At 43.5% G+C, this 13,842-nt stretch overlaps 1 protein-coding gene across 2 annotated transcripts in view; it reads right to left on the bottom strand.

The window, feature by feature from the left end:
• ARID3A (AT-rich interaction domain 3A) overlaps positions 1-13,842 on the bottom strand; it is an 88,626-nt gene that overhangs the window by 7,249 nt on the left and 67,535 nt on the right. For both annotated transcript variants that reach the window (XM_081959081.1, XM_081959080.1), the window contains exons 5-6: positions 2,911-3,094; positions 352-599 (exon numbers count right to left, since the gene is read on the bottom strand). In XM_081959081.1, coding sequence (XP_081815207.1) covers positions 352-599; positions 2,911-3,094 — 432 coding nt within the window. The remainder of the gene's footprint in view (positions 1-351; positions 600-2,910; positions 3,095-13,842) is intronic.

The following is a 13,842-nucleotide window of genomic DNA, read 5'->3' on the forward strand; positions in this document are numbered from 1 at the left end:
AGACAAGGGCACTAATAGAACTTTTAATGACTACTCTTGAGGTGCTAGAAAGCCTCTCCCCCCCCCCCACTAATTTTCCCATTATATTTGATGTGAAAAGCCCCACCTGCTAATTAAGAGATCAGCATACAGATTCGCTGCAACTCAGCACCAGTTAATTACATCTCCAGTGCTTAAATGAAGATATAAAGAAATTCCATAACCTGGTACCCTCCGGTCTTTGAACGTCTCCTCCCACAATCTTTAGCCCAGCACACACCCCCCCCCAAGGGATTGTGGGAGGGGAAGCCACCGGGAAGACTCCTTCAAAAGTTCAACACATCTCTCAACAAAAGGGTGCAGATAGTTTACCTTTCTTGATTTTTGGAACAGGGGCAATGGGGCTGCCATTAGTGGCTGAGGTCAGTCCCAAGGTTGGGACTTGAAGCTTGGGTGAAGACAACATGGTGTGAGTGCCACTGGGAGAATAGGTAAAGATTGAACCACTGAATCCTTGCCGACGGCCCTCTCGCCGGTTGCTGTCAATGGCTGCTTGGAGTTCATTGGGGTTGCTCAGCCCTCTTTTCTCACACTCGTATGGATATAAGTACTTCATATATCTTTTGGAGACAAAAAAGAGAGATGCACAAAAATCATGGCGGCTTAATTTAATAGAACCCCAACAAACAAAGCAGCAATTTTTAAAAATTATATGTTAAATCTGCCAATGCATTTACACAGCTGAATTTATACAATTTCTGTCTACCAGAGCAATATAGGTAGTCCTTGCTTAGTGAACTGCTTGTTTGGCAACCGTTCAAAGAGGCAGCACTAGAACTCATCTCCTGATTTCTAGCCTGGTGCCATAACTAGACTCTGCCCTTCTGATACATCTGGCAAATTTTGATTTGCTGATTTCCTCCATCATGGATTGGGAATCTTCATTGAAATGCTACGTACACAGCTGTGCTAATTAAAAAAAAACCCAGTTGTTAATAAAAACTTAATATTCTCATTCCATCCACATTGGCTTTTCTCCCTTTTCACAGCCAGGAGACTGAGAGTTCTAGTTCATTTTAGGCAGGAAAACCACTTTAGTTTACAGCCAGGAGACTGTGAGTTCTAGTTCACTTTAGGCAGGTGACTTTGGGCCACTCTCTCTCAGCCCAATTCACCAAGCAGGCATGTTATAGGGAAAAGAGGAGGAGGAGGAAGGAACATGGTGTATGTTCCCCACATGGAGTTATTTATAAAAATAATAAAGGTGAGATAAAAGGTAAAGATTCCCTCCTTGCACATATGTGCTAATTGTCCCCGACTCTAGGGGACGGTGCTCATTCGCCGAAGAGCCAGCACTGTCCGTGGTCATGTGGCCGGCATGACTAAACGCCGAAGGCGCACAGAATGCTATTACCTTCCCACCAAAGGTGGTCCCTATTTTTCTACTTGCATTTTTTAAGTGCTTTCAAACTGCTAGGTTGGCAGAAGCTGGGACAAGTGACGGGAGCTCACTCTGTTACGTGGCGCTACGGATTCGAACTGCCAACCTTTCTGATCGACAAGCTCAGCGTCTTAGCCACTGAGCCACCCTGTCCCACTAAGGCAGGGGTGTCCAAACTTGGGAACTTTAAGACTTGTGGACTTCAACTCCCAGAATTCCCCAGCCAGGAATTCTGGGAGTTGAAGTCCACAAGTCTTAAAGTTCCCAAGTTTGGACACCCCTGCACTAAGGTATATAAAAAGGTATATTAAAAGGTGGGATATAAACAAACAAACAATCCAATATCAAGGACATGGTTGTATCCAATTCATTTGTTCTGGAAACACTTTTCTTAGAACCTACTAAACTGAGGAGGAGAGGAAGGATGTTTCAAATAAATATTTCAGATCAATACTCCCTGTTTATTAGATGCTCAGGATAATATGCTGCAAAATCCAGACACTTCCGTTTCTAAGATCTGCACCAGTGGTGAAAAAATGCTGCTGGTGTTCTTTGAAAGGCTCCCGGCTTTTAAAAAGTTAATAGCTCTCCTCCTACTCCTCCCCCCATCCCCCCCAATCCCAAATCCCCTTCCGCCACCTGGTTTTCTGAATTCCACAGTAATTAACTTTAGTGTTGATTAGGGTGGATGAAAAGATGGGGGAAGGGAACTGAAAGAAGTCAGAGAGAAAGAGCGGGAGGGAGGAACAAGGTGGAAGGCTCCTGTTTTCTGATTTTAGTACACACAATAGGATAATTGGTTATCAGGACACATTTATTCCAAAATCCTTTTAATGTACTGGAACTGATCACTTTTCTATAGATTAAAATTGGGGGGCGGGGGAGAAGATAGACGGTCTTCTCTGCAGGCTGCATCTGATATGCAAGCCTTTTCAGCCTGGTACTATCCATACATATTGGATACAATTCCGATTACCTCAAATCAGCCTGGTTGTTCTCCAGTCTGGGGAGTCCCCTCGGGTAGAGGGGGCGGTTTATAAATTTAATAAACTGAAACTAATAAACTGAAACTTCCTGCAGGTCAGTTGCAGAGGGTAACAAAAAAATAATCTGTTTTTCTTGCAGGGTCCTTGGTGCTCTCTGAGCGTGGTTGTTTTCTTGCAGGTGTTTCATTACCCATCAAAGTACTGATGATGTTACCTAGTTTGGCCAATGAAACGTCTCCAAGAAAACAACCAAGCTCAGAGAGCACCAAGGACACCCCCCCACCACCTCATTTCAATCCCGAGCTACAAATATTCTCCTTTATTGGGATCTGTTTCTTCCTGGACTGGGAGAGATTCCTCCATTTATTCTTGTATAGTCTTCATGCACGACAGTCATTTTCCCACTGAAACAAATTCTTCCTCTTTCCCTATACAAATATTGCTCCTTAAAATGCCTCAACCTGTCCTGAAATCAAGTTGGGGAAGGCACCTCCTGTGACTTACTGGGTACGCAGTGTGAAGGCGGCGCTGGTGATGGAGGTGGGCAAGTTCAGGCCCTTGGTGATCTCCCTCCACAGCTTCTTGTTGATCACTTCCACCAAGCCTCCCTTCTCGGTCACCAGAACGTAGAGCATATAAAGATCCAGCACCTGCTTGGCCATGATCGGGATTCGGTTCACAGGGGTCCCTGCGTTGGGCAAAAAGTGGAAAGGAGGAAAAAATGTTGGGCAAGGCAACAATCACTAGGATGCTGACTTCCGACATCAACCAGGATCCAGATTTTTGTTTGGTATATAGTTTTCTCGTGATATAACAATGTTTGTGTACCGTTTCTGCTTCTACGAAATATACCACATGCAGTACTTAAGTTGGAATAATGCAGAAAATAACTCCAAAAGGAAAACCATTACTATGCTTAGGGAAACAAAATAAACACATTAATGAAAGACTACCAAGGCAACTTATGGCAGAGGTAACATTCAATTTTTCCCCCCCTCTGGAAGGTGATTCAGAAATGGCCATCTTCAGTTCACCAGTGAGGTTAAAACTGTTGGTGTTTAACAGCCGAGCAAAATTGCCACAACTGATGGCACAGGTTTCAGTCTTATATCCTGGAGATAATTCAGTAGCCGTGATGGTGAACACCATGTCCTGAAAGTCCTCTAGATACTTTTAATAAGATTTGCTTCTCCTAATGCATGCTGCTTAGAAACAGTGTCAGACAGGGCAGCTAACCCTTCACAGATTCTCCCTCTGCGCCACTAACTTGGCCTCCAATCCCAGTACAGGCCTGTAGCCTCAGAGACACCCAAGTATTTATAATACAGCCTTGTCTTGGAATGCAAAGAAATACATACTAAAAATGAAGGTTGGGGTGGAGGGGATGAGGGAGGAATGATTATGGAGAAAGGATGTATTTCTCGCAGCCTGTACTTTGCCTGAAAGGGCAGTGGTGGCTCAGTGGCTAAGGCGCTAAGCTTGTCGATCAGAAAGGTTGGCAAGTTTGGCGGTTCGAATCCCTACCGCCGCGTAACGGAGTGAGCTCCCATTACTTGTTCCAGCTTCTGCCAACCTAGCAGTTCAAAAGCTTGTAAAAATGCAAGTAAAAAAATAGGAACCACCTTTGGTGGGAAGGTAACAGCATTCCGTGTGCCTTCGGCATTTAGACATGCCAGCCACATGACCACAGAGACGTTTTCGGACAGTGCAGGCTCTTCGGCTTTGAATCGGAAATGAGCACCGCCTCATAGAGTCAGGAAGAACTAGCACATACTGTATGTGTGACGGGAACCTTTACCTTTACCTGCAATTTTGCAAACTATAGCAGTGAAGCTATTCGCACTTCATTAATACCCCTTTCTAAAATAAAATCACAGTTCTGACTGCCTGTACCAAAGAAAATGCCACTTTCTTTTCTGCAGCACATGGGGATCTCTGCTATACCTGACTGGCCTTACCACACTTTTGAAGAGAGGCTGTTTCATTTAAAGCAACTGCACAGTAAGAAACAGGAACCTCCACTATCTCCGTGTTTAGGGTTTTTCTTGAAGTTTTGGCTAGGCTCCAAACAAACAGGGACAGGTGAACTTTGCAGATTTGTCAAATTATGCAAGTTACAAAACTTGTTTCATGCCTTAAATTTAGGGACCAGCATTCGCCTGGGGAGGCTTTGAAGCTTTGCCAAGAAACCTCGATATTACCGAAACCTTTCTCCCTTCACCTTATCCGTGCTTGCAAGCATGCATGAAAATACTTTTTTTAAAAAAATGGTTGTAAAGTAATGCTTGTGGGGGAAACTACAAGCTGAATCCTTTGGTAACTTTTTGTAGTTGAATTAACCCCATTTTTCTGGACCAATTCCTATCCAATCACCTCTGGATTACAGGCTGTCTGCGCAGAATAGGAAGAGCTCACTTTCCATGGATCCAGATGGTTTTTTTGGTGTCTTTGAGAGATTTTCTATCCAATTAGTCAGTTGCCTGGCAAAGACCCTAGTCCAGCTCAGCAGCAGGCAATCTTTTGCGCAGTACACCAAGTCAATGGGGCCAGATCTAGATAGGGGCAGAGTTTTAATGGCTGAGATTCTTAAATTCCTCTAATGGAGGGGTGTCAAACTCAAGGCCTGTGGGTTAGATCTAGCCCGCGAGGTGCTTAAACTGGCCTACAGGATCAGCCTGGAAATAGCAAAGGATCGGCCCACAGCGCCTCAGGCAGCTAAAATGGGGCATGGTTGGGGGGGGGACGCATGCGCCCCCCCGTGCCCCATTTTTGCGTGGACAGCCTCCTACACCAATCTGCTGGCCCAAACAGGTTCCCCCACGTCCCGTTTTGGCAGGCAAAGTGCTGCAGGAGTCCATCAAGGCTGAAAACGGGGCAAAGGGCCCCCTCGTTTTGTCCGGCAGGATGCTGCAGGGGGCGGCCGTGCTGTCTCCCCCTCCCCCCCCGCCAGCCCACAGAGGAGAACTATAATGCTGATCCGTCCCTCAAAGAAATCCAATTTGAAACCCCTGCTCTGAAGCATAAGGCCTTGCTATCTAAGGTTTCTCAACCTTGGTCTTCGACTTCAACTCCCAGAATTCTCCAGCCGGCCTTCAGGTGCTGACATGTATTTATGAAGGCTTCAGCGCCTCAGGGTCTTTTGATCGCCATTTGCAACCTTCCCAGCTGGCTTCCTACAGCCAAAGTCAATGGAGGAAGCCAGATTTGTTTAATGACTGCATGATTCACTTAACTCAGGGGTGTCCAAACTTGGCAACTTTAAGACTTGTGGACTTCAACTCCCAGAATTCCCCAGCCAGCTGCTGGCTGGGGAATTCTGGGAATTGAAGTCCACAAGTCTTAAAGTTGCCAAGTTTGGATAACTGAAGTGATATGCTTAACAGCCATGACAAAAAAGATAATAAAATCGGGCACATATCACTTAAAAACCATCTTCTTCAGCAAAGGAAATTCTGGTCCCAATTGTGGTTGTACATTCTGGACTACCTGCATAAAAGTAGGCCGGATCTTTAGGGTTAACCATGCTCTCTTCCAAACCATTGAAGGGTGTGACAAATGGAAAGGATGTGACATTTTTTGGGGGTAGTCCCTCTATATTTCTGGAAACATTTGCTGTGTGAAATGAGCCAGCCTAGCTTGTAAAATGTTAAACATTGATTTATTACAGCCTGCACTGGGATGGTTTCAACATATTATATTTTAAAACAAAGACTCTTGCTGCTAAACGTTTTCCTTTTTTTTTCTAAGGAAAAAAAACTATATTGAATGCCGATTGTCTGCCTTTGTTATCAGCTTTGTGGTAGTTTTACTCAGCAGACAGAACTTAACTGAATAGATTTTTATTTTTTAAATACCACATCAACAGGATTGCGGTGTATATCTTGAAATGTTCAGGATTTCAAGCGTTTTAGGGATGAACAACATGGATCTGACAGGCTATCCCAAAAGTACAGGCACAGCAATTTGGGGCCATAATGATTTAAGCTTTCTGATTATTCGGGGATGGAGATGGGGGAAGCAGGGAGAGTGCTGCTTCATGGAAAGCAAAGAGAAGACCCAGCAAAAATCCAGAACAGGCAGAGAAAGCATTGGCTTTTCAGATATTTTGTTTGCTTCTCATTCCCATCTCTTTCCCTTTTAATTGATTTCTCCTTTTATTGATTTATTGCTTCCTTAAAACAAAAAGGAACAATTTTGAACAGGGTGAAGGCAGGGGGAGGAAAAAAAAGGAGGGGGGGAGAAAAACACCTTATTGTGCAGCATAGTTTTACTGCAGGAAGGCATGGCACATTTTCCAGGAGTAAAATCTATTTCAGCAAGGGGCAGCTGGGGCTCAAATCCTCCTAGGATCCTAGGAGGTATTTCTGAGTGAAGGAATTTCCTTCCTATTTCAGTCTGCAGAATAGGATTGGCAGCAGGGCTCCCCCTCCATGCTGGGAAACACACAGCAGACAGAAATCCGGCCACTGCCCCCTCACCATGGAAAAAAGGCATCTGACAAGCCTCACATTTGCAAAAGGCACCCAAAATGAGACAGTTGCTTTGAGAGTCTATTCCCCCCCACTCAACACACACGCATGCATCAGCTTTTTAGAAAACTCCCCCAACTGGTTTTATGCTTGTCCTGTTGCTACCACCACATACATTCATTTTTGCTGATTGCTGAGCTGGCCTTACATACTTTATATTGTAGGCAGGGGGAAAAAAAGCAAGATTTCACTGAAAATAGAGCTCACTAAACAGAGCTGTTTGTGCAGATAAGTTATACATTGCTTTTGTGCACAAAAATGAAGGTAGTGCCTTGGAGAATAGAAGAGGGAGTCAAACTATTCTCCAAGGCACCAGAGGGTAGAACAAGAAGCAATGGGTGGAAACTAATCAAGGAGAGAAGCAACTTAGAACTGAGGAGAAATTTCCTGACAGTTAGAACAATTAATCAGTGGAACAGCTTGCCTCCAGAAGTTGTGAATGCCCCAACACTGGAAGTCTTTAAGAAGATGTTGGATAGCCATTTGTCTGAAACGGTATAGGGTTTCCTGCCTAGGCAGGGGGTTGGACTAGAAGACCTCCAAAGTCCCTTCCAACTCTACTATTGTATTATTGTATTATTATAAGTGTAAGTCCCAATGTTAAAACTTCATGGATGTAACATTTCAGTACCGGGTTTCAACCTTATGCTATGTAGCCTGGGTTTGTGCAGCACAGGAAGCCCTGGTTTGGGCTTGTGGTATTGCACCAACCCAAACAATTATAATTCATTAATTAAAGCAGGATTAAATCATAGCTTAATTACAACGGCTGGCTTCCCACAATGTACTAAAAATAAGGTTAATAAAGCTCGATTTGCTATTTTCACAGGGCATGCTACATTTAAGCAAGCTGTCTCTAAAATGTGTCTTAATAGGATGGCCTTGAATGGAGGCAACCAAACTATTAAGCCTTATTTAATGTATTTATTAGTAAAATGTATATGCCTGGCAGACACTCTGGGCAATTTTAGTTTAATTTAATGTATTTTTGTGACCCTAGGCAATAGCTGGTGGACATTATTTTTTTGGTGTCAGTGCTGCTATTTGTAAAATAAATAAATAAAGTATTTCGGTCATTGGAGTTGTTTCAAGGAAGCAACTTCGAGGTTGCTTAGTAGTTCAATAAGCCAGGATTTTCTCAGTTTGGTAGTTTCCCACTATGTTGGTTAATAGAGTGGTTAAGGGCACCAAGCCAGAAATCAGGAGACGGTGAGTTCTACTCCTGTCTTAAGACATGAAAGCCGGCTGGGTAACTTTGGGCCAGTCACCCTCTCTCTCAGCCCAAATCACCTCACAGGTTTGTTGTTGTGGGGAAAATGTTTGCTGCCTTGAGTTATTTATGAAAATAATAAAAGTTGGATATAGGTAACACTAAAAATAAATAAATAAATTAAATCTCCATACTCCACCCCCCCAAAGGAAAGGGAAATAGGGGTCTGGTGCATGTACATCAGGGGTGTCCAAACTTGGGAACTTTAAGACTTGTGGACTTCAACTCCCAGAATTCCCCAGCCAGCATGGCTGGCTGGGGAATTCTGGGAGTTGAAGTCCACAAGTCTTAAAGTTCCCAAGTTTGGACACCCCTGATGTAGATGATGCTATGAGGAAGAAAGGTGGCCTAAGGCTTAGCTCTGTGCTAATTGTTATTTCTTGTTTTGACCCCTATTTCTCTAACAATCTTTAGTAGATGGCTCATACATCATGCTGTACCATGAACTGTAATATACCAAATGCAATGGCTGTATTCATACGTATGACAAAACCAAAATATCTTACGGCTTGTGAAACCAGCTTATACCTAGTACCACCAATCCCAGGCTCGATTCCATTTGATGCCTTCACTCAGAAATAGGGAAGCGGGGTATCAACTGAATAAATGCAATTTATTTATTCTGTGCCACTAAAACATCAATTATAAGGGACACGGTGGCTCAGTGGCTAAGACACTGAGCTTGTCGATCAGAAAGGTTGGCAATTAGGCGGTTCGAATCCCAAGCTGCCACATAACGCAGTGAGCTCCCATTACTTGTCCCAGCTTCTGCCAACCTAGCAGTTGGAAAGCACGTAAAAAATGCAAGTAGAAAAATAGGAACCACCCTTGGTGGGAAGGTAACAGCGTTCCATGCGCCTTCGGCGTTTAGTCATGCCGGCCACATGACCACGGAGATGTCTTTGAATAGCGCTGGCTCTTTGGCTTTGAAATGGAGATGAGCACTGCTCCCTAGAGTTGGGAACGACTAGCACATACTTGCAAGGGGAACTTTGACCTTTAAAACATCAAATCTCTGTGATGCAAGTTGCAAATGGCATGGATGAAAACCCTTCTTCCTTTGGGATGTGGAAGATGTTGGGACACACAATGCCCAGAGTTGCAGGTACTTGTGGCCTCCAAGCTGGCACACTGCAGTCTTTGCTCTTGGGTAAATCCCTGGCATCCTTGCCACCATCCCCCCCCCCCTTGCAGGATTTAAACTGCCTCACAGCTATATCCTCCAGGAATTCCAGCCATTTAGCTTAGTGCTCCTTTCCTGCTTTAAAAACATGTTGACAATTGTTCATGCAGCCATTCTATGTGTCCGTCCCCCGGTGTGCCCCTCCTTTTCCCCATTAAACACAGCCCAGGAACATACTAGGCTACCTCCCCATTGTTTGCTTAGATGGCCTGGTGCTGGGTGGGCAAGCCCCTCAAAGGATATTAAGCCTCCAAAAAAACATTACTGCAATTTCCTTTCCCTGCTTTCCCACCCCCTTTTGTGACTTCTTACATTCCACACAAAGAACACCCCCCCACCCCTGCCCCGTTTTCTCTGGGCTGGCCAAGGCCATCTGCTTCCCCCCCCCCCCCCAATCCCAACCAGATTCCTTGACTTAGGGCAAATCTTTCCCCTCCCCCGTCTTTATTTGCAGACTTGAGAATCCTCTTCCTGGCATTACCAGCTGCATTTTGTTGATCAGCTCATCTAGGATCTATCAGAGATAATATTCAGGTGGTGTTTTCTTTTTTTAAAACTGGGATTATACGCTGTGCTTTGGCATAAGGTGGTCTCTGCAAACCTACCCAATTGTGGCTTATAAACCAAGGGTAATGGCCTAGGTTATGCAAAGAAAACTATCATGACTTGTTCAATAAGCATGGTTAGTGGGTTAATAACAGATGGCCCACAGGCCTTTCCCCCCCAAAGTCTATACAACAGCCAAGGATAACACTATCAAATAGCTGGGACAAATTACAGTGCTGAATAATAGGTAAAGGTAAGGGTTCCCCTCGCACATATGTACTAGTCATGCCCGACTCTAGGGGGCAGTGCTCATCTCTGTTTCAAAGCTGAAGAGCCAGCGCTGTCCGAAGACATCTCCGTGATCATGTGGCCAGCATGACTAAACACCGAAGGCGCATGGAACGCTGTTACCTTCCCACCAAAGGTGGTCCCTATTTTTCTACTTGCATTTTTTACGTCCTTTTGAACTGCTAGGTTGGCAGAAGCTGGACATGTAATGGGAGCTCACTCTGTTATGTGGCACTAGGGACTTGAATTGCTGAACTGCCGACCTTTCTGATCAACTAGCTCAGCGCCTTAGCCACTGAGCCACCGTGTCCCTTCTACTATTACTGAGTAATAGTAATAAAGATTTTTTTAAAATGAAATAGGTATGCTATTTACTTGATCCCACCAATAGAAGTAAAATATCTGAAAGATATTCCTTTTCCAATTATAGTTGTTATGACCCTGCAATTCTAAAATGATCATGTGCTATCAAGGCAATGTCAACTCTTATCACATAAGATTTTTCTATGAAGCAAATTTTAAAGAATTGAGGCCTACGGTGGCAACAGAAAAAACCGTCCGAATTTAGCATAGTGTCTGAATGAAGCCCAATGGAGACTCTCTCTGACAGCCCATCTTTTGCAATGGGCCATTAAAAGTAGTAGATGGGGAAGAAGCCTTGCTTTAAAGATGCTCGGTTTCAACAGCTGCTCTGCCCAATCAGGTTCTCTCTTCTTCCGCTGCCTTCTCTGCTCTTGACCCAATTATCTTGAGTCCCATCGGGTTCAAAGGCAAACAAGTTTAAGGAGTCCTATCACTTTACATGTTCTTAACACTAATAAGAATAATAACAGGTTTCTGTAATTGGAATTCACATGTAGACCGTACTCATCACAACAATTAAGCAATGGTGATGAAACAAGGAAGGGAAACCTAGTGAAACCCCAGATTTGCTTCAGGCACACCCCTACAATAGTGCATTACAACGAAGTGTTTTTCAACTCCCATTATCCCCTGCCAGCCAGGTCTTTGGGCTCTACTCTCTAGCAATTCTGTGATCTAGCACAGCTGCAGGGCATCACGCTAGAGAATATTCTTGGATTTCAATAATGGGACTTCCTTTACCATTGGTATTCAACTGAGAGCCAATTCTCCCTCCAACTATCTAGATATGTCTATTTATATTTAACTTGTGGGAGGGAATCAGAACTATACTTAGCATTAACATTTAAGATTCAATTTTCCAGATCCATGAGCAAAGAGCCCCTACCCATCTCTCGACAACTTCTGCAACCCCTCTGTCTCACATGCCCAAGGGGCCCCCATCTTCCAATTAGTGCTGGAGCCAGCTATAAGCCATTGCTGGCATTTATATATTTTCAAAGGCAGAGGGACCATTATGTCTTCCAGCATGCCTTGCTGCAACCAGAGACCTTTTCAAGATTAGGCCCAAACCTAATTTAATTAAGTCTGCAAAATGCTTCCTGTATCCCTTATCCCAAAGACTGTAACAAGCTGCAGACGAGGATTCCTTCCACTAGCCCTGCCATCTCCAATCGGTCTCCTTCCTTTAACATGAAGCCCCAAAATGGCTCATTATTTCTGGTCATGAACACTTGCTCATTATTTCTGCAATCTTTCAAAGGAAACATTCTCCAACTTGCTGCTCTCTAAACATCTTAGATTACCACCTGGCAGTTATCGCCCTTCAATTAAAAAAATTAAAAGGCTTACTTGCTGTTTGAATCAAAATGCCTACTTTCCAAATGCTTTCACCGTCTTCATTCCTTGCTCCTTCCCAAAAGTTCTCCAAGTGCACCATTTAGTACTTATATGTAGGATGCAGTGTGAAGAACCTTCTGGAGCTATTGAGATTTTGTATTTTTGTGCATCTAGTAGTTTCAAGAACTTAATGCTTCCCAGTTTTAAAAACTACTATTGAGAAGAAACAGAACATATTACAGGAATAAAGGTAAAGGTTCCTCCACATATGTGTGCTAGTCATTCCCAACTCTAGGGGCCAGTGCTCATCTCCGTTTCTTAGCCGAAGAGCCAGCGCTGTCCGAAGACATCTCCGTGGTCATATGACCGGTATGACTAAACGCCGAAGACGCATGGAACGCTGTTACCTTCCCATCAAAAGTGGTCCCTATTTTTCTACTTGCATTTTTTACGTGCTTTCAAGCTGCTAGGTTGGCAGAAGTTGGGACAAGTTGGGACAAGTAACGGGAGCTCACTCGGTTATGCAGCGCTAGGGATTTGAACCACTGAACTGCTGACCTTCTGATCGACAAACTCAGCATCTTAGCCTCTGAGCCATTGCTTCTCTCATTACAGGAATAGCTACTTTTAAATCTAAAAAAAAATCTATAAAATCTAAATTCTACATCTAAAAATGTAGAATGACGGAATACTGTATCATAATTGTTTCCACCCACAGAAGCTCATACTAAGTGTACCTTCTCTCTGCTCACTAATTTGAGGAGGTCTTTGAATTCTTCATTCCTTCCACTTATTTAACCAGGTCCAAAACAATGAATTGGTAATTAAATCAGGGGTAGTCAACCTTTTTATACCTCCCGCCCACTTTTGCATCTCTGTTAGTAGTAACATTTTCTAACCACCCACCGGTTCCACAGTAATGGTGATTTATAAAGTAGGGAAGTAACTTTACTTTATAAAATTTATAAAGCAGAGTTACAGCAAACCCCTACCGCCCACCATGAAAGCTGGAACGCCCACTAGTGGGCGGTAGGGACCAGGCTGACTACCACTGAATTAGATGGTATGGTGAAGCTACATTATTTTCATTTCAAAAAATAACAGAATGGACACACAAAATTAGGTTTCATGGTAAAAATCCAAATTCAAACCAAAGATTTTGGTTTGAAATTTAAGTGGAACGTAACTGACTGACTGGGACACCAGAATAATAACAGAATGCAATTATATAATTTACACAGAATGCAAGTCTTTATTTACACAACTATTTATATAAGGATTGTTTTAAATTAGTGGCCCAGACATTCTTCCTGCCAACAGCACAAATCTCAGGATCTGTGTGGTAATGATTCTCTGTATTTCTAAGCAGTTTGTTTCTAAACATTCCATAATTCCTCACCAGATGAGTATGATCCTTAATATAGTCTCACTCTATTGATAAAGACAAAGACCACTGCCTGCACATATGCAAGAGAGGGGCCATTCAGACAACATGCCAAAGTAGGCCATTTAAATCAGGCTTGCTTTATACACCTAGAATCTTGGAGAAAATGCAAGTAAACCAGTGCAAAACTGGGCTTGTTCTACTCACATGATCTAAATTTTGATTTTTTTTCTCCTCACCACCTGCCCTCTTGTAGGCCTAAGAAAACAGGGTGGCCAACACCTGGAATGCTCCACCTGACTCCTTTGTTACATCCTCAAACCCCCACAGCTTCAACCAAACTGTCGCACATCATTCCTAAGAGGTCCGTAAAGGGAGCATGCATAAGCACACCAGCGTGCCCACCATCCCTGTCCTACTGTCCCCATTTATTTCTACTCATTTCCTTTGTTCATGTCCATGTTTATACTTATGCCTGTTATCTTGTACATGTTTTGACAAACTAAATAAATAAAAATAAATAAAAGGGAGAAAC

Source organism: Natrix helvetica (assembly GCF_964273705.1).
Source record: "Natrix helvetica genome assembly, chromosome: 1".
Lineage (NCBI taxonomy): Eukaryota > Metazoa > Chordata > Lepidosauria > Squamata > Natricidae > Natrix > Natrix helvetica.